The sequence below is a fragment of the Microcaecilia unicolor genome, chromosome 10 (assembly GCF_901765095.1).
Source record: "Microcaecilia unicolor chromosome 10, aMicUni1.1, whole genome shotgun sequence".
Lineage (NCBI taxonomy): Eukaryota > Metazoa > Chordata > Amphibia > Gymnophiona > Siphonopidae > Microcaecilia > Microcaecilia unicolor.
This window is the reverse complement of record NC_044040.1, coordinates 136888646-136910512: the sequence shown is the minus strand read 5'-3', so window position 1 is coordinate 136910512 and position 21867 is coordinate 136888646. Positions and strand designations below refer to the sequence as shown.

Genomic DNA, 21867 nt, shown 5'->3' with positions numbered 1-21867 from the left:
AATGAAATCTCTTACCTGCAGGAACGTCCACGTCCTGAGTTCACTGCCATGGCTCCACTCAGCATGCGGAACCCCATTACTGGAACAGAAGAGCCCTACTTCCCTGAGTGGAACCGGACCAAGAGGATACTTACAGGCTCTATGGCTATTGTGGTCATGGTAAGGAGCATGCTAGACAATATCAAATTGTACAGTAACCAAGGGAGTTCCTTCCCGAAAGAGCTTACAGTTGAAGTAAATGCAAAGGAAAGCACAGCAGGTTTTAGCGGGTGGGAACAGCAGAGGTAGAATCGGAGGGAATGGGGTTGTGTCAGAATGCAGAAAGTCTTTTGGAAACAAAAAGACACCGGTGTGGACTTCAAGTGTTCTACAAGTTGTCCAAGCACACTGTATGCATCTTACTCCAGTAATCAGTGTAAGGGACAGCTCCCACCAGTAACAACTTCACCCTGCAGTGTAACATCTGTTTATGCTGTTTGGGTTCCACTAGACCTTCATTACTGAGAAAAAGAACCACGGTCAAAAGGCAAAAAAGCATTTGCTGGAGCACTAAGGAACAGAGACAAAATAAGGAAAGGTGAAGGGAGGAGCTGACTCTTTTCCCTCCCGGTCAGGGCTGACCCAAAGGTATCTGACTCCCTAGGCAAATCATCAGCCATGGGCCTCCAACTTGCTCATAGCCTAGCATCTCCCCTTCCCTCCCCCCTCTTAGCTGTCCAGAATTTCCCCCTTCCCCTTCCCCTGCCACTACTGCTGCTGCCACTGCCGCAAAAGCTGAACCTGCAGTGGTGGGCCTTAGAGCATCTACACACATGCACTCAAGGTTTACTATGTCCTGTCCCCCCCCCCCCCCCTTCCCAACATCCTTGTGGAGGGGCAGGATGTGGTAGGCCTTGAACGCACACATGTGCACACAGATGCTCAAAGGCCCACCACTGACAACAGCTATAAAGAGCTACCTTTCACTCTCTTTGCCAGCTATACCAGTGCTCCTGTGGAGGAGTAGCCTAGTGGTTAGTGCAGTGGACTTTGATCCTGGGAACTGGGTTCAATTCCCACTGCAGCTCCTTGTGACTGTGAGCAAGTCACTTAACCCTCCATTGCCCCAGATACAAAATAAGTACCTGTATATATGTAAACCGCTTTGAATGTAGTTGCAAAATACCACAGAAAGGCGGTATATCAAGTCCCATTTCCCTTCCCCTGAAGCCTTCCACCTTAGGTGGTTAACTGGCCCACCTAATGGTAGGACTGGCTCTGTACCCCGTCACATGATGGGTCAGGCATTCGCTTATCTCCCCATAGCAACTCACAGACTACATACTCAATCACCACCCACACATACAAGCCCATTCTCCAAACACCTCACCCCTCTCCATGTACCCTCCATACAACTCCATCCTCCAATCCCTCTCATTCAATACCACCCCCACACTTCCCTCCTTCAGCTTCTCCTGTATTCATAAGCCCCCCATCCACTCACTCACTCAACTGCCTGGCACTCAAACTCATACCCCCCCCCCCCCCGCAACTCACTCACAGCCCCCTGCTAATCATAACCCTCCACCATCACCAGTCACTCACTTAATCTCACATACATTCTTGCACAAACCATGTACTCCTTCTGGAAAACACACCTTTATGCAATGGTTAGAGCTTGCACTTTTCAACTTATTCTCATGAAAATACCTCATTTTTTTGTCAGTCCCGCCATTGTGAATCTATGTAAATGAAACTAGGTCTTGTACTTGTCTGGGAATATGAAGGCTTGTAAATTAGGGGGACCTCTGCATGGGACATAGGCCTTTCTCACTGTTAGGGGATAATACAGGGCACAGGAAGAACTTAAGGACAGACGACCTTAGAGATGAGCAGCAGTTTGACTGCTCACTAATAATTATTTGAGACAGTGCTATTCGTGTGAACATATGAATGCTTATTTCTATGGGCACTGTATAAATATTTAGGGCCCAATATTCATCCCTCAGGAGTATGTGACTTGTAAGCCACTCACAGCCATGGGCTGAATTAACTTCAGATATTCAATGTTGGGGCATGTCCAACCTTCAGCATTGAATATGCAGGTTATTGCGGTAACCCCAAAGTTAACTGGGCACTGGCCAATATTCAACTTGGATAAAGTTAGCACAGCATTTTTAATTTCCTAAATTAATCCGCTTACATAGCTGGTTAGTGGATTAAATATTGCTGCTAAGTAGTGAACTGAATAACCAGGAAAGTTGTTAGAGCAGATATTCAGTAGTACTACCTGGTTAAGTGCAACTGAATATCGGCGGCCGACCAGATCAGTGGGGTTTAAACCATTAAACCCGATTGAATATTGACCCTTTAGATGCTGAGCTAGGTCAAGTCTCATCACTCACTTTTGTGTATTACAGATTGCAGTTGTACTGATATTCCTTATATCTGTTATCCTGTATCGGGCCATTGTCAGTATCCTGGTAGCCAAGTCAGGCAACGGTGTCCTGCAGGCTTCAGTAAGTGCATCCTGTCCTCATTGCCAGTGCATATCTGGCAGCAGGAAACATTGGAACATAAGAAGTGCCATCAAGGCTTGCATCCTGTCTCCAACATTGGCCAGTCCACAGGCAGCAAATAAGAGTTGGGAAAAATTAAGCGAATGCAATATGGTTAAAAAAAAGTCTTTAATAATGTACAGTTCATTTGCCAGTACAAAAATCACCTGCCCTGCACAGGCACAATTTGGCTTGCGTCTGGTTCAGGAGCATATGATGTTACCTTAATAGGGAATCTCAAATTTAATTGTAAAATTTCAAACATCCAGCAATGAAATCTAGAAAAATTCCTTTCTGCAGCTCTAAAACTCTATGGAGTAAACAGGAATTCCCACATGGCTTACACAGCATTTGTTTTAGGTAGTGACTGTATAGTATAGTTCTCTCCCCCCCCCCCCCCCCCCCCCCCCCCCCCCCCCGGCATTGTTGGATGATTCCTCAGGGCAGACTGAGTCCCTGCTGGTTTTTCCCTGTTCCACCTTAGAACTCATAAAGGCAATCTCCTTGTAACAAACAGAATTTCAAGTTGCAGCAGATTGTTTAATAATGTTGACTGGCTCAGTTTCCCCATGATGGCCTGGTGTGATCTGGGAACTGTAAACCTCTCCACTCCAAGCCTACTAAACTATTGCCTACCATGGAAGGGAATATGAAATCCCCTTCTGGGCAAGGACTGAAACCCTTCTCAAAGTGTTGACCTATGTTTCAGCAGCAATAAAGCTTCCCTGGCTCATGACACACAGACCCCACTCAAAATGAGCCCCACTCCTGAGTTGTAACTCCAACAACATTATATCATCACTGAACTAGGTCAGATGGGTTATTTATTTCTTTTCTCATCAGGCTTTGCACATTGCGAGCTTCACTGGCTCCTTGGTCAATCTGATCTTCATCCTCATTCTCTCCAGAATTTATATCTCGCTGGCGCATTTCCTCACCCGCTGGGGTAAGTGACATTGGATGGAAAAGTCAGATGAAGGGCCAGAAAACCTCTGTATGTCCAAGCTATCTATGGCCTCACTGGGAGGGATGACAGCATTTCAGCTATGCTCAGGGGATTTGGCATAGAACTGCATTTTGTTACATAAATATTTTAAAACAGGGTGACAGAAAATGAAAGATCACACTAGAACAAACCATCACTCAAACTCAGAACAGGAGACAACTGGACTGTAACTAACCTTGGGGGGGGGGAGGGGGAGGGGAAGTACAGGAGGACAGGTGGAGCAGATGGATGAGAAGAGAGTGGAGACAGGTCCAGCCTTAAGCAGAGATGACTGGGGGGAGGGGGCGCACAGAGTGCTGTGCTCTTAGGTGCCCCAAGGGCATAGGCAGAAAATTGCAGGGGGTGCATTCTCCCTCTTCCCGCCCCCCCAGTGCCATGCTACTACCACCATCCCCATCGCCCCCCGGTACCTCAAAATCCTGTCTACAGTGCTTCAGTGCTGCATCTGAGCAGCGGCACTCATAGGTTGCCCATGGCCTGCACTGGAATTTCCTCCCTCAATAGTCCCACTTATTAGTGCCGCTGCCCAAGTGAAGACTGCAGACAGGATTTTAAGGCATGGAGGGGGGGTGAGCAAGAGATGGGGCAGTGGTGATGGAAGTCCTGCCCCTGAGGGAGAAAGTTCCGGTGCAGGCCATGGGCAGCCTATGAGTGCTCCTGCAGGGCTGGTGCTAGGGTTTCTGGCATCCCCCTACAGCTTATTAGTCGGTGCCCCCTACCCATCCAGCATTTCCTCTCTCTTTCTTCTCCCAACCAACATCCCCCCCATCTAGCACCTTCTCTCTCCCCTCTTTTCAGCCCCATTATCCAACCTACCCCCAGTTCCAGCCCCAGCCCACTTCTTCCACCAGCCCCCCCCTCTACAGCCCCTAGTTCCAGCTCCATTATCCCACTTTACCTCCCTTTTCAGCCCCCAGTTCTAGCCCCATTATCCTACCAGTCCACAGTTTTAGCCCCATTCTCCCTTCCCCCTTTTCCAGCCCACAGTTAAAGTCCTAACCCCCTTATCCTACCTACTCTCCTTTAAAGCCCCAAGTTCCAGTCCTCTTCTCCTTTCTGTCCTACATTAAAGCCCTCCCTTTCAGCCTCATTTTCTTACCTGCTCCCCCTTTCAGCCCCAGCCGCAGTCCCCAGTCCCCACCTGTCCACCCTCAGCTCCTGCAACAGCCTCCTTCTCATTTCTGCCACCCTACATGCATTTTTAAAAATCTTTGAATCGGCAGCGAAAGGAACAGGCTGTCTTGGACCTTCCCTCATTGCCCTATCCTGAAAGAAACAGGAAATTACATCAGAGGAGGGAGAGACACAGTGATTGAAGGCCTGAGGCAGCCTGCTTCCTTCACAGACACCAGAGCTGCCAAAGGGTCCCAATTTGTGAGAGGGAGATTTTAGTACACACACCCAACCCTGTCCCACTTTGACTTGGCTCCACCCACTCTACATGGCTCCGCCCCCTGGCACACCTCAAACCCACTGCCATTTCAGAAAATATTTAATAGCCTAATACCCTTTTCAATTAACTTTCAGAGGCCAAAACCTCCTACCTCAGGTTAGTATAATGCTGTTATGGTATCCTTTGCTGACCTGAGGAAGGAAGTGTTGGTCTCTGAAAGCTAATCAAAAATGTTTTAAAATCAGTGAAGGTATCACCATATTTTCTATTTTGTGTTTTATTTGCATTTATTAAACTTTATTAACATAGCTACATTACTTTATCCTAAATTAAAAATAAAATTATTTTCTTTACTTTTGTTGTCTGGTCATTTACTTTTTCTAATTGTGTTGCCCCCATTCTCTTGATTCTGCTTTCCTTTGTAACTCTCTTGCCAGGGTTTCCTGTCCATTTGTCATTTTTCTCTCCTTTTTCTTTGTTCAATATTTTTCTGCCTCTCTCTTTGTCCAGATTTAATTCATTCTTACTATCCATTCTTTACTTTCCTTCTTTTTACTTCATCTACCTATGGCTTTTCATCTTTTCCTCACCCTTGTTCTCCCCATGCCCCTTCCTCTAATTCTCCAGTCTTTCACTACTCTGTCCTCTCCCCCTTTCCATCCAGCAGCTCCCCTCTTTCTCTCCCCATCCTTCCAGTGTCTCCCATCTTTCTTTCTGCATCCTTCCATCCAGCGTCTCCTCTCTTTTTATCCCTACCCTTCCTTCCATCCATCGTCTTCCCTCTTTCTCTCCCCATCCTTCCACCCATCTACTCTCTCTCCTGATCCTTCCATCTAGTGTCTCTTGCTCTGCCCCCTCCTTCTATCCAGTATCTATCTCTCTACCCTTTTCTGTTCAGTGACCCCTCTCTCTCTCTCTCTCTCTCTCCCTCCACATCCTTCCATTCTCTCCCCTTTCTCTCTGCATCCTTTCATCCATCTCCCCTTCCTGCTCCTCCAGGGGCAGAGAGAGGAGCGGCTGCAGAACTGACAGCCCATGCCTGAAGGCTGCTGCGACCCTGCACTTGCTTTTTAAAATTGTTTTTGTGGTTGCGGCCGCTGCTGCTGGACAGGAGAAGCAGCAGTGGCCAGGAAATGAATACTGGGTGGAAGAGGGAGCTGCCGACGGTGCCTCAGCGGGAGACTTTCCCACTTTGGCAGGAGTGCGGGAGATGACCCACTGAATGCGGGAGACTTGGCAGGTCTGAGATGCTGCAGATTCAAAGATTTTAAAAATGTATGCAGGGCGGCAGAAACGAGAAGGGGGATGTTGCGGGAGCTGAGGGTTGACAGGTGGGACTGGGAGCTGCGACTGGGGCTTGAACTAGCAGCTGAGAAGGGTACTAAGGCTGGAACTGGGAGCTGCTGGTAAGCATGGCTTGTGGGGTGCCCTCCAGAGGTCGACATCTCCCTGCCATACTTACCGCACTTACCAGGTTGCGCCAGCCCTGTGCCACTGCCCAGGTAAAGACTGTAGCACTGCAGACAGGATTTTAAGGTGGAGGTGGGGGCCGGGTCTGACAGGGTTTGCGTATGCCACTGATGCACCTTGTTTAAATACGCCACTGCCCATAGGCGCCCCGTATAAGAGGCTTGGGGAGGCTAAGCCTCCCCAGCCCAACCGTGACGTTTATCCCCTGCTGCCTCCACCCCGCGAACTGCAGGCTTCCCCGCTCCCCAGCCAGGTCGTCCATCATCTCTCCCATCTGCCCTTAGCTCCCCGATAGCCCTCGTTTCGTTCCTGCCCCCACCCTACCTTTAAATATTGTATTTTTCCTCGAGTCACGGGCGGCGCCAGCATTGAAAGCAGCAGCAGGCTCATCTCGGCTCCAGCCTTCCCTTACATGGCTCCGCCCTCTTCTGACGTATTTCCTGTTTCCGCGAGGGCGGAACCATGCGAGGCAAGGCTGGAGCCGAGATGAGCCTACTGCTGCTTTCAATGCCGGCGCCACCCGCGACTCAAGGAAAAATACAATATTTAAAGGTAGGGCGTGGAAACAAGTGGAACTAAATGGACTGCCATCTTCATTGAGCTAAGTGATGGTGGATTTTTCTGAGAAGACACTGTTGATTGTTAATGTTTGGAACTGTCGATTTTTTAAATTATTTGTGAGATTTATTTTTTTAATTTAGAGGTATTGGAACTAACTGCAAGTGTTTTGGCTTATAGTCTACTGCTTTTTTTGTGAACAGCCTGTTTGGGGTTTTTTTCCACACTGTTCTCTTTTTCCTGGTTTAAAGAAAATCCAATGATGATTGTATGGACTCCAGAAAGAGCAGTTACTGGCGTGTGGACCATAGTATGCTTTTGGGGCTTTGAGGCTTCGTTTTTTGAGACACGTTTTTGTTAAGAGAAAGACATGCCCCTTGCAGTTTGTTTCAATTTCAAGTAATAGCAAACAAATTTTTGGTGACTGGAGTATTGTAAAATTATCCCCCATAGTATATTTAGACTTTCTGAAGGCATCTAATAAAGTTCCTCAGGATGGATGGATGGAGGGGGCAGGGGATAGAGAGGAAATTTGCGGGAGATGGATGGATGGAAGGGAGGGCAGGGGAGAATTGAGAATTGCTGGACATGGATGGATAGAGGGGAGGGCAGAGGAGAGGAGAATTGCTGGACATGATTGGATGAATGGGGGCAGGGGAGAGAGGAAATTTGCAGGATATGGGTGGATGGAGGAGAGGGCAGGGAAGAATGGAGAGTTGTTGGACATGGATGGATGGAGGGGAGGGAAGTCAGGAAGAAGATGCACATGGATGGAGGGGAGGGAAGAGAGGAGAAGTGCTGGACATGGATGGAGTGGAGGGCAGGGAAGAGAGGAGAAATGTTGGACAAGGATGGAGGGAAGGAAAGACAAAGGAAGGAGATGCACACGGATGGAGTTGAAGAGAGAGAGGAGAAATGCTGGACATGGATGGAGGGAAGGGAAGACAGAGGAAATAGATGCACATGGATGGAGGGGAGGGGAGTGAGGAGAAATGCTGGATATGGATGGAGGAGAAATTGCTGAATTTAAGGGCTGGATTGGAACACTTTGAGGGCAGATGTTGAAACTGGAGAAAGGATAGGGACAGGGCACAGATGGTAGACAGGACACATAAGGACATAGAAGGATGGTGGACATGGTGAGAGAAAAAGTATCAAATGGAAGGAAGACACTGCATAAAACAGAAGACACTGGGACCAAAGCTAATAGAAAAACTAAATGCTCAGACAGCAATGGTAGAAAACATTTTTTTATTCAGAATTTATTAATTGGAATATGTCAGCTTTTGGAAATGTGCATCTGTGGTATTTTGCATGTAAGTTTCAATTTTTCTAGTATTGCTGCATGCTGAGTCTGACTTCTTGAGGTAACTTTCCAGTTCAGTATTTTGCCTTCATATCTGTTGTCATGTGTTTTTCATGTGTGATCAGTATTCTGCTAGTGTAATATATGGTAACATATATTAAATGTTTTTTTCCTGGGGCTCTGGGGGGGAGGGGGGGGGGCTGTTCCAGGGTTTTGATGGATGCTGCTGGCTGGAAAAGGTTTAAAGTTAGTTTGGAAATTATTAATGGAGTTAGAAGAAAGTGTGAGATGTTTCTTAAATGTGGTTTTATTTTTCAAGAAATAAACCATGATTAGGTGGGGATTGTACTTTAAAATGTTCCTTTCTGTTTTGGGTACAAGTCAGGTTAAAATTGACTTTGAAATTCTCTGTATAGGAAGTTTTGCAGTAACTTCTATGGGGGAGGGAGATTCTAAAACAGATCAGAGAAAAAAAACAGTCTTTAGCTGACAAGCTGATTGGTTGAGTGAGGTCAGATGTCCCTTCCTCTAGGGAGCAGTGTTGCCAGGTGGGCGGTTTTCTGCGACCCGCCACGGGAAATTTTTGCCCGCGGCAGGTCGCGGTTTTTTGGGCTTCTTTTTTTTGTTTTCCACGGTTTTTCGGGCGTTTTTTTTCGGCTGCGGGGGGCGGGGTTAGTGGCGTTTTGGGCGGGGTTAGTGACGTTTTGGGCGGGGCCGGTGACGGGGGAGGCGGGGCCGGTGACGGGGGAGGCGGGGCTGGTGACGGCAGGGGCGGGGTTGATGACGGCGGGGGTGATGACGCGGGGGTGGGGGTGTCAGGGGCGGGGTTTGAGTTTGGGCGGGTTTTGGGCTGTTTTTACACTGGATTGGGTGGGAAAAAATTTTCCACCTGGCAACACTGCTAGGGGGGAGTTGCTAGGGAGACTGGGTGAGCAAAAAAAAAGGCTGGCTGAACATGGAGAGTGAGACAGAGAAATGTATGCTGAGTGTGTGAAAAGTAAGAATTAAGGCATGGATTTTATGAGTTTAAAGTGAAATGTGACTTGGAAAAGGGTAGTTGGATAGTAAAAGTGAGTGAAAATGAGATGATTTGAGCTGAGAAGTGAGTACTTAAATGAACCAGACTGCCTTTTCCATGGTTGTGTTTCTGAATACATGTGAGGTAAACTGATGTTCTGGGTGAGAAAGCAGTACTAATAGAAAGCTGTGAGAAAGTTTAAACCATATTTAATTTGGTTTTGAGTGGAGGAAAGGTATGTTTCTGCATGCAGTGAATGGAATGGTTAAGTTATAGGGAATTTAAGGTCATGGAAGGTGGAATGAGAGCAGGGCCGTGCCTAGGGTCTCCGGCGCCCCCCTGCAGTTGCCCCCCCCCCGAAAACGATCGCTACACTACCCGCCCTCTTCTCCCCAGATCCTTTTTTTTTGTTTAAATTTGCCTCTGTCTGGTGGCAGCGTAGCATTAGTGAGAAGGAGGCGGCGCTCCCCCGCCCCAACGTGTCAGTCTTCCCTTCGCTCAGTGGCCCGCCTTTTTCTGACGTCATTTCTGATGTCAGAAGAAGGCGGAATTGAGCGAAGGGAAGACTGACACGTTGGAGCGGGGGAGCGCCGCCTCCTCACTAACGCTACGCTGCCGCCGGACAGAGGTAAATTTAAACTAAAAAAAAAAAGGAGAAGGATCTGGGGAGAAGAGGGCGAGGTAAGCATGGTGCGGCGGGGCGCCCCCCAGAGGATGGCACCCTTCTGCCATGGTTACCTCGCTTACCGTGTTGGCACGGCCCTGAATGAGAGTCTGTATGCACAGATACTAAGTGGACACACATGGCTGTCTACCCTAGTAAGACTGAGAGAGGCTGTGCTTAGTGTCTCTATGGCAGGTGTGTTTTGTGCTCATATTCTGATTGCAGTACAAGGTTTGTCAGGTGGCAGATTAAGCACTGCTTGTGTATGAGTGTGCTGTATTCTCCAGATTGATCTGATAGCTGTGCAGGGAAATGTTATGTTTATATATGAAGTCTGTGAGATGCAATGTTGAATCACCATTTGAATATAGAATGGGTTACTGTGTGAGATCTCTGCATGCAGTGTGAAGCCTGCTGGATTTTAGAACAGGGAATCAACAGTGAGAAATAGGTTTTTGTAGTGAGAAAACCTTTAACTTATTTTATTTCAATTAGAGAGTGTGGCCACAGTATTGAGAACTGATTAATTGTCACCAGAGTAGAGTCCGTTCCTGATCCAGCTCAGGCAGTTCTAAGGTTTTGCTTCCCGAATTATTTTCTTTATAAGTGAGGTTTAGGGAGAAGAGATTGGTGAAATATTCCTCTTCAGAATATCCGGCTGAGCTCCAACGCAAGAAAGACCTCACCTAAATAAATTCAACCACAGCTAAGTGACATTTGCAAAGGGTGTTGAAGGAGATATAAGTTTTTTTTTTTTGGTTTACAACATTTTAAGGGAAAACTAAAGAACAGAACAACATCAAATATAAAAAATCCATGTTTTCCTGACATGCTTAAGTGTTCTGGGTTCAAGTGAGATCCTTGCACAAACATCTATAATACCCATAAAGACTCAAATTCTGACATCAATAGCAAGGAAAGAGTATTAAAACAAATATCTGATTTTGACAAAAAGACAATTTAAATACTTATCTGAAAGGTTCTTTTCTGCCTTTTTAGGTGAAACAGACAAAGTTAAGGGTATACATGTAGTTCTACATTTGAATGTTGAATATGTTATTGCAATTCTATTAAGCCTCACACTAATTGTGAATTTGAGTTTATTTGAATGAAAATTTGCTCGCATTTGTATTCAATAAAGAAAAAGATAATTTGTAAATCTGAAGGTGCGGTTCTTCCAGTTCAGGAACAAATCCTAAATTTAGCTTATTTTCCTTCTTTATTCTTTGAGAGTAAAGGACGAGGTTAGTTTATTTGTTCCACTCCCTTGGCTGTGAGTGTGTGTTCCCTGGATATTCGCCACGACTACAACCATCAGGTATCTGGGAGCACATCACTACAGTCCAGCCGAGAGGGGGGGGGGGGGGGGGTAACACTAGCGTGTAGTATTTGCAGCCCTTTTTGTTTTTTCACTAGGTTGTATACTGGTGTTTTAGAGCCCGGTGCAATTACAGTGCTGCCTTTCCACGCATAAGGTTGTAGCTCGTCCTGTCCTTGGAATTAGCTGTTATGGTTTGGTAAGGTTATGAGTGTATTTTTGCACAAGTTTGTGTATAGTGTTTTGCAGTGGAGAGATTGTGTGTTGGCCTTACTGAGGTGGCACCAAAACATCAGAAAGGGTGTAGAGCCTAAATCATGACACACTACCTCTTGAAGGATCTACATATGGTCGTTAATAAAAGGAGCTCATTGTGAACACTATCCACCCTAAACGGGTGTTTTTTGGCTCTACATGAGAATTGTGATATTATAATCCCTTTTTTCATACTGTTGACAGTCTGCATTTTCCGTATGGGTGGTATATTGGTGTATTAGGGTCTGCCCAGTGAAATATTTATGGTACAGTAAGGTTCTGAGTGTGTTTTTGCACAAAGTTGTGCATAGTGTTTTGCAGTTGAGCAATTGTGGTTAGTATATGCTTTGAGCAACCACTTTATTCTTTGACATATGATACATATCTAATATCTAAATTGAATAAAAGGTATTAATTATGACTATTTTATTTGTACTTATTTTTTTTCTGTGTTGTCAGACAATTATGGATGTAAGTTCCGCCCCTGGCCCTACCCCTTTAGCCTCCCCAAACAGTTGGGCCACCGACCGCCTATGCCACTGCCCCACGCTTAACTGAGTCAGCTTTCCAACTGGTGGCTGACAGAGTTAAAGCTTCTTTTCTTTTTCCATCTCCCTCTCTATCCCTTCCCCTCCACCTTGGTAATTCTGCTCCCTCAGCACAGTTGCTGTATACTCCTCCCACACACTACTTTTACATCTTATTTGAAATCTTGAGCTACAGACAAGGGCAGGGAGGAGGGGAACCCATCAAACTGGTATGGCTCTGCAATTACTATGGCCAGCCCTGAGTGGAGAGGCTGAAACAAAAAATGGATAGTTGGAAACTGAGAAGGAAAAATTGATTTGTTAAAGGAATAAAATAGAGAAACCAGGAGGGAGGGGAAGATACCATATGATGTTGGAATGGAAGAGGGGTCATAGAGAGGGTGGGGCAGTATATAGCAGGGGAAAGATGAACATATAGGATAATAGGATTCAGGCACAGGACAAATCAAAACTGCCAAGTGACTCAGTTTCTAGATTTTTCCAGCACTGAAGGGAGGAGTTATGTTACTTCTATTTGATTTCAGATTTACAGGTATCAACTGCATCAGGATGGGTGTCAGAAAGTTAGGTCTGGCCTAAAATCCCTTTGTAGAATGTGGATCACGGGCAAGTCTAATCATGATTAGGAATGTGAAAACTGAACCTTCCATTTATCTCCCCCCTGTTAACAGAGATGCATCGCACTCAGAGCATGTATGATGATGCTTTCACTTTTAAGGTCTTCGTTTTCCAGTTTGTGAATTTTTATTCATCTCCTATCTACATTGCCTTCTTCAAGGGCAGGTAAGAATGTTGCATTTTTTTCCACTGGCACCTTAGCACTGTATGGATCTGCTGACAAGCACCCATTGTAAATTCATTGGGCTGAAGAACACACCAGTAGGAGCCTCCTTACTCTAGATCAGAGGTTCTCAACCCAGTCCTCAGGTTATACCCAGCCAGTCAGGTTTTCAGATATGCACAATGGAGCAGTGGCGTCCCTGGGGGGGGGGGCGGTGGGTGCGGTCTGCCCCAGGTGCACGCCGCTGGGGGGGTGCCACGCACCTGTCGGCGCCGCTCGTTCCGTGCTCCCTCTGCCCCAGAACAGGTTACTTCCTATTCCAGGGCAGAGGGAGCATGGAACGAGTGAAGCCGACAGGCGCGCGGCACCCCCCCCCCCCCCCCAGCAGGTAAAAATACACCCGGGGGGGTGTCGTTTGGCCGGGGGGAGGTGTCGTTTGGCCGGGGGGGGAGCACATCGGCAATCTGCCCCGGGTGTCAGCTGCCCTAGGAACGCCACTGCAATGGAGATAAATTTGCATGTAGTCCAACTAGCCCAGTATCCAACTTCCAACAGTGGCCAAGTGCCTGGAAGAATCCCAAAGAGTAGTAAGATTCCATGCTGGCGATCCCAAGGATAAGTAGTGGCTTTCCCCATTCTATCCTAATAGCAGATTATGGACTTTTCCTCCAAGAATCTGTCTAAACCTTTTAAGAACCCAGATACATGATTTTTTTTTTAATTCAGATTTTTATTGAGCATATGTAAGAAATATTGGGCCCGATATTCAGCTGAATATTAGCGTTTAACGCATAGCAGCTAACCATCTACATTGCGCAATATAGCCAGCTATCCATAAATATTCAAGCGCTGGCCACCTAAATTTAGCGGGCAAATCGGACTGCATAAATAGCAGTCCTATCTTTTCCTGCTATTAACTTAACTGGCCAGCATTGAATATTCACGTAGCTGGTTAAGATAGAGCCAGCCAAAATAAAATCACAGATATTCAATGCTGGTCACCAGAATTGGCCTTGCATTGAATATCGGTGGTCAGCATCAGCTATGATAGCTAACCGTACTGCCTGCCATCGGCTGAATAATGGAGTATCATGCATAACAAACAATGAAAACTTGATGAACAAGATCTATCGGCAAAGTTCAATACAAATATTCAGTTCACCCCACATACTAGTCCCAAATAAAACTTCTCCTTTTCCGCTTCATTTGGAACCCAGTTCGCAATGTCTGTCAAAAGCTCAAGAGCACCAAACAGAACAATCAACATACCATATGTTGATTGTTTGTAATACCAACCCTTTCCTACAAACCCTTACTTACATCAAAAGAGCTCTTAATCCCCCTATCCCAACCCTCCCTATTTACCATAGTAGACCTAATTATCGCTGGCAATGTATTTATTTTTTTTATTTTATTTATTAGGATTTATTTACTGCCTTTTTGAAGGAATTCATTCAAGGCAGTGTACAGCAAGAATAAGTCAAACATAAACAATAGACAATTACAGCAGTAAAATTATTCAAATAATACAAAGTATAGCATAGTATATTACTTACAGTGTCAACACGATACGTAATAGAACATTTTAATAGACAGTATAGGGTATAAGCAAAGATGGAAAATATAGATAGGTAAGATAGAATTTGTACAATAAAAAGAGAGCCTAATGTTCAATTTATGCCAAAGGTGGCACTAGCATCCTCCCCATCCCTCATCTCACATAAACAAAACCAGCACAAAGTTGTTTTCCATCTTACCCAGAATTATGCCCCCATTTACATACAGATTCAAACTTTGCATGCTTCCCCCTCAGCATCCAGGTGAGTTTGTCATAGTTCATCATTTCACCCCACTAGAGGTGCCACTTCTCTTATCTCTGGGGCAGAGGTTGAGGACGAGTGACTCGCGACGGTATGTCTCGTGGCCAACAACATATTTAAAATACTCTTTTGACCCTCTGCCAAACCCCCAAATTCCCCCACATCCAACAACCCCAATTGAGGGCCCCATAGTAAATTGGGCACTTTCTCTGATATATACTTCCAGACAGCATTCCAAAATTTCTGCACTTCACTACACAACCACTATGACCCAATGCTACTGCACTTGAGCCAGCATTCTCCCTTATGTTGCTTACCCATATAATGAAGCTGTTGAGGGCTCGCATAAGTTCTATTCAATACCCGGTATTGCAGCTGCTTATATTTAGTCGCCCACAAATATTGATGTATGTACTCCCATACCTCCTCCCAAGCTTTGTCAGACAACGGTGTGATCCACAGAGTATTCCACAACGCCACATGGGGCAGATCTACTTGTTGCTCCCCTCTTCAGAACCCATGATCTAATTTAATTTCTTTTTTTTCAATAATCTTTATTGAAAAATCCTCAAACACAGTGCACACAGCAACAGCAAGCAATGAGATAAAAAGGCAGTAATAGCAAAGCTCCCCTGGCTTGGGGAGGTTCTTCGGCTGCCTGAGTAGTAGGGACACAGCAAGATAAACACTAAGGAGGTTTAAAAAACACAGCATACAACTACTCCTGAAGGAATTTTGTGAGAATACCCCCCCCCCCCCCCACCCCTAGAACCCCCCCTGCTGTAGAGATCCAGTACACAGGAAGACACCTGGAAAGAGACACAGAAAGTAGAAAGAACAAGAACCCTAGCAATATGGAGCAACAGAACCCCGTGGAGCGTGCAATCAACCCCTCCTCATAAGTACATAAGTATATCGAGCAAGAAGTGGTTATGATTTTGAAAATGATAATAGACCATAAACTTTGAATAATAAAATGAATATTATTATAGATGATTAATATCGAGATTATTGTTTTTCCCAGAGTTCCGGGTATGACTCCTAAAGTTTTCCTCAGAAATATTTCCTCAATTATTACTTTAAAAGGAGTGAAGCCTGTGAAAACTGGGATTACTTTAATCAGTGGGATTTGAATTAGACTTAAGAATATGTATTGTTAAATAACTTCTGGTTTTTAAAAAAGAGAGAATGTAATCAGATGTATTATTTCTAACTAATATTGGACAATAAGTATGTTTTCAATTAAATGATTTGACTATACACCGTATTGGCCTTGAAGAAGCCAACCAGATGATCAATGTGGAATAATGAATTAGACGAGTAATATCTGGGGATAATCAGGTTAATACCACTTTTTTTTCTGTTTACTGTTTAATTGATCTCCTTGGCTTGTCTTGTTTCACTCTCCCTATTTAGTGGTCTAAGGAAGAGAATAGAATTACCTGACTGAAATAATTCCTATATATTACTTTCTCTGTATTTCTGGCAAGTTGTTTTATCGCTTGTAAAAATTGAAATGGTTATAAATAAAATTTTTTTTTTTAAAGTACTTAAGTATGGCCATACTGAGACTGACCAAAGGTCCATCAAGCCCAGCATCCTGTTTCCAACAGTGGCCAATCCAGGTCACAAGTACCTGGCTAGATCCCAAAACAGCAGTGGCTTCGTGAGGGCAGCTGACCCTGGAGAACATACCTGGAAGGCGGTGAGGGGCGGGCGGGAGAGCCAATCCGCCGCGTGCACGCCGCTGGGGGTGTTGGCGCCTCGCTGGTTCCCTGCTCTCTCTGCCCCAGAACAGGAAGTAACCTGTTCTGGGGCAGAGAGAGCAAAGAACCAGCGAGGCGCTGACACCCCCCAGCGGCGTGCACCCGTGGCGGACCGCCCCACCGCCCCCCCCCCTTCCTACGCCACTGCAAAACAGTACAATACATTTTATGCTGCTTATTCTAGAAATAAGCAGTGGATTTTCCCCGTCCATTTTAATAATGGTCTATGGACTTTTCCTTTAGGAAGCCATCCATCCTCCCCCCAACTCCAGAGCTAGAAGCACACAGGAGCCCCCCCTCAGGAGGTAGACCACAAAGACAGACAACTGTGCCACAAAGTCCAGTAATCCAGGTGTTTAGATTGATGATCCTGGCGCTCCATACACAGCTCCCAATGCTCCATCTTCCTCATACTATCCTTCCAGACTTTCACCACCAGAGGGGCCTCATCCATCCAAACACACAGGCTACCTCTCTTCAAAAGCAACAAAACTATAGACACAAATCTGCAGTGCTCTGGTGAAAACCCTGGTCTATGAGAAATTTTGTATGGCAGGGGTTCTCAAACTTTTTCAGTTCACGGCACCCTTAGTGTCCGAGCAATTTTTCAGAGCACCCCCCCCTCCCCAGCCACATGGGTCTCTCTTTCCCTCCAGCCCCCTCTTCCCAGAAAGTCCAACACACCATTTCTTGCAGCCCCTCTCCTCCGATAAATCCAGTACACCTCTGCCTTCCCCAAATCCAGCATCACTTGCCACCTTCCTTCCTGTAGGTCCAGGATCACTGCCACTTCCTTCTCCTTCCCCCTGCGCTGCTGCAGTGTTTGCAGCTTGCATTTTTGGGCCGTCCGCAATTCACATAGGCAGGCACTCCAGGGCCTTCCCAGTCTGCTGCGTCTAGTCCTCTCTGATGCAACTTCCTGTTGTGAGGGCTGGACACGGCAGAGGGAAGTCCCAGCAGTGCCTGTGTGAATTGTGGATGGCCCAAAAATGTAAGCTGCAAACATTGCAGTGGCAGCAGGGGAAGAAGCAGGAAGCGGCAGATTCCAAACCTGCAGGAGGAGAAAGTAGAGAGCGATGCTGGATTGTGGGCGATGGGAGGGAGAGTTCACTGCGGTGCCACGGCGCACAGCTTGGGAAATGCTGTCATATGGCCCAGGAGAAACACTGGATAAGACCACTAGACCGGTGCTGCCAAGATTTGTACCAGCAGTTCCAAGATTTCGGTCCAATAGGGGCCCAGCACTGTACATTCCACCAGCATTCACAACATGGTACCCATCATACATTTACATTTCACACAAGCAGCATCCTCCCACAGCACAGCCTTCCTGACTCATAGAGATATACACTCTATTCAAAATTTTGAACTGCATCTCTTGCAACTGAGCACTTCAAGTGCAGTGGGCTGCAATCGCAAAGCATTCTTGAAGGGGCGCCACTGATATATCTTCTCTCAGATCCGCAGACCACTTCTCCAGCCCAGCAAGAAAATGTTCCACTTGTTCTTCTCTGCCTACCCTTTGCCAAATAGAAAAGAGTTCAAAGCAGAAGGGAGAGGCAGAAAAAAGGTATCCACTTTGAGGAAAGTGCCCCCCTCTGGAATGCACCGTAGTTCACTCATATAAAAGTGACGAATCTGAAGGTAGGCCAAAAAGTGCTGGCGTGAAAGCTTCCAGTTCTTCTTTAAGGTGTCAAAAGTGGGAAAGACAATGCACCTCCCTCCCCCAGTCAAACAGTGACCCAGTGTCGCGTTCCACGTGCCTACCTGCTCTCCCGTGGCGGGGAACGGGAGTCAGCGGCCTCCGTGGCGTGGGAGGACGGCCGAAGGGTCCCTGCATGGGGGCCGGCACTGCCGCGAGACTGGCGGGTCCGGTGGCCGGCGACGGCGACCACCGGTCTCTCGGGTGGAGGAGGCCGGGACGAGCTTCGCGCCGCCCAAGATGGCGGCGCTGGGACGTGGGGGCCGACGTCCTCTTCGCTCCGTAGCCAGGGGGCTCGGGAGCTCCGCCTACCTGCACCGTATTGGAGGACCAGGGGGTGACTCCGCCTGGGAGATCGGGCAGAGCCAATCCGAGGGGCTCTGCCGACTCCCAGGGCCGGATTGGTGGGGTTCTCCCATGGGGGCGGGGTGGCGCGATATTTAAACACGGGAGCTAGCTGACATCGGCGCTTCAGGTTCTGTTCCCGAAGCCTGTGCAGTGGGTCCGTGGAGCGTCTTGGTGGACTTATCCAGAGACTATGCTGATACTCAGATACGGATGGCTAGCTGCCTATGCTAGCCGCTTATCCAGAGACTGTGCTGATACTCAGATACAGATTGCTAGCCGCCCATGCTAGCCGCTTATCCAGAGACTGTGCTGATACTCATATACGGATTGCTAGCCGCCTATGCTAGCCGCCTATCCAGAGACTGTGCTGATACTTAACTACTGATTGCTAGCCTGCCCAGGGAGTTGCCCTGTGCCTGACTGCTGGTTGCTGATTGTCCGTTATTCCCGACTCTAGCCAGGCCAGTCCGTCAACCCCGTGGTTCCAGCAGTCCTGCTGGCCGCCTACAGCTGGGGGCTCAACCCCTGGTGAATGGCGGCCGCCGCGGGTGAAGATTTGGGGTTGCACGGCTGTCCTCTGAGGTCCTTCGGGGCCTTGCAGGACCTAAGGGCTCACCGACGTTAAAGACAAGACACCCAGGAACTTGTACATACCAAATTGAGCGTTATACTGGCGATCTCGACCAACCCCTGGAGGAAAGTCAGGGTTCTGACAAAGAGGTACCATTGCCTAGTTGTCTCGTGTGCCACTGATGATTCCACGCCATCATCTCCAGGCTATGCGCAAGGCTAAAAACCAATCTGAATAAACGCCCCTGTTCTCCTTACGCCAAGTGGGAAGAGACAGGCAAGTCCACGCATCAAAAGGGACCACCCAGCTATCAACCGGCCCTGCCAGCATGTATCTCAAAACTCAGGAAAAGAGTTCATACACCCATCTTAGAAGCGAGGCTACATTGTACAAACTGAGATCAGAGAGGGCAGTTTCCAGAAGCTTATGTGGGCTGTGAGGAAACAGTGTGTTTTAAGCATGTAAAACGTATTGGATATTTTTCTGCATTATGTTCTGAAGTGAATTTCTACTGTTTGGCCAGCAGATGGTGCATATTTACGCTTAAAGCTGTTACAGAGGACTATTTGGCACACAGATAATAGGAAGTGTCTGTAATGATGTAACCAGTTTTTATTTGAAACTTGACTGTTCTGGGCTCTGATTGGCCTGGAGTTTTGAAAATTACCCATAGAAATCAAACAAAATAAAACATGGAAAAGAAAATAAGATGATACCTTTTTTATTGGACATAACTTAATACATTTCTTGATTAGCTTTCGAAGGTTGCCCTTCTTCGTCAGATCGGAAATAAGCAAATGTGCTAGCTGACAGTGTATATAAGTGAGAACATTCAAGCATTGCTATGACAGTCTGACAGGGTGGGAGGATGGGGGTGGGTAGGAAGTATGCATGGGGACATCAAAGCATATCCAAGCAAGTGGCTGAGAAAATAAAGGCTAAAGAGTTGGCGTTCCAGAAATATAGAAAATCTCAAGAAGAGGAACATGGGGAGGAATACCGGATGAAACTGAAAGAAGCCAAGAGAGAGGTACGTCTGGCGAAGGCGCAAGCGGAAGAACAAATGGCTAGAAATGTAAGGAGGGGCGACAAAAATTTCTTCAGGTATATTAGTGAAAGAAGAATGACTAAAAACGGAATTGTGAGACTAAAAGATACAGCGAACCGCTATGTAGATAATGATGAAGAAAAAGCCAATTTGCTAAATAGATACTTTTGTTCGGTTTTCACTGAAGAAAATCCTGGAGAAGGACCGCGAGGGACTGGGAAAAGTACACCTGAGAATGGAATGGATAGAGCACCGTTCACGGAAGAGAGTGTGTATCAACAACTTGGAAAGCTAAAGGTGGACAAAGCCATGGGACCGGACGGAATCCACCCCAGAATATTGAGGGAGCTCAGAGAGGTCCTGGCGGGTCCTCTTAAAGATTTGTTTAATAAATCCTTGGAGACGGGAGAGGTTCCGAGGGACTGGAGAACGGCGGAGGTGGTACCTCTTCACAAAAGTGGTGATAGGGAAGAAGCTGGAGACTACAGGCCGGTAAGCCTCACTTCGGTTATTGGAAAAATAATGGAAGCCATGCTGAAGGAAAGGATAGTGAATTTCCTAGAAGCCAACAAGCTGCAAGATCCGAGACAACATGGTTTTACCAGAGGGAAATCGTGCCAAACGAATCTCATTGAATTCTTTGATTGGGTAACTGGAGAATTGAATCATCGACGTGCTATAGACGTAATCTACTTAGATTTTAGCAAAGCTTTTGACACGGTTCCTCATAGGAGGCTCTTAAATAAACTAGATGGGCTGAAGATAGGTCCCGAAGTGGTGAACTGGATTAGGAACTGGTTGACGGACAGACGACAGAGGGTGGTGGTAAATGGAGTTCGCTCGGAGGAGGGAAAAGTGAGTAGTGGAGTGCCTCAGGGATCTGTGTTGGGGCTGATTCTGTTCAATATATTTGTGAGTGACATTGCCGAAGGGTTAGAAGGTAAAGTTTGCCTATTTGCGGATGATACTAAGATTTGCAACAGAGTGGACACCCGGGAGGGAGTGGAAAGCATGAAAAGGGATCTGAGGAAGCTAGAAGAATGGTCTAAGGTTTGGCAATTAAAATTCAATGCGAAGAAATGCAAAGTGATGCATTTAGGGAGTAGAAACCCACGAGAGACTTATGTGTTAGGCGGTGAGAGTCTGATAGGTACTGAGGGGGAGAGGGATCTTGGGGTGATAGTATCCGAGGATCTGAAGGCGACGAAACAGTGTGACAAGGCGGTGGCCATAGCGAGAAGGTTGCTAGGCTGTATAGAGAGAGGTGTGATCAGCAGAAGAAAGGAAGTGTTGATGCCCCTGTACAAGTCGTTGGTGAGGCCCCACCTGGAGTATTGTGTTCAGTTTTGGAGGCCGTACCTTGCGAAGGATGTTAAAAAAATGGAAGCGGTGCAAAGAAAAGCTACGAGAATGGTATGGGATTTGCGCTCCAAGACGTATGAACAAAGACTTGCTGACCTGAACATGTATACCCTGGAGGAAAGGAGGAACAGGGGTGATATGATACAGATGTTCAAATACTTGAAAGGTATTAATCCGCAAAAAAATCTTTTCCGGAGATGGGAAGGCGGTAGAACGAGAGGACATGAAATGAGATTGAAGGGGGGCAGACTCAAAAAAGATGTCAGGAAGTATTTTTTCACGGAGAGGGTGGTGGATGCTTGGAATGCCCTCCCGCGGGAGGTGGTGGAGATGAAAACGGTAACGGAATTCAAACATGCGTGGGATATGCATAAAGGAATCCTGTGCAGTAGGAAT

At 46.7% G+C, this 21867-nt stretch overlaps 1 protein-coding gene across 6 annotated transcripts in view; it reads left to right on the top strand.

Moving 5' to 3' along the window:
• ANO7 (anoctamin 7) overlaps positions 1–21867 on the top strand; it is a 413838-nt gene that overhangs the window by 256177 nt on the left and 135794 nt on the right. For all 6 annotated transcript variants that reach the window (XM_030215797.1, XM_030215795.1, XM_030215793.1 and 3 more), the window contains 4 exons: positions 22–159; positions 2400–2498; positions 3381–3483; positions 12745–12856. In XM_030215797.1, coding sequence (XP_030071657.1) covers positions 22–159; positions 2400–2498; positions 3381–3483; positions 12745–12856 — 452 coding nt within the window. The remainder of the gene's footprint in view (positions 1–21; positions 160–2399; positions 2499–3380; positions 3484–12744; positions 12857–21867) is intronic.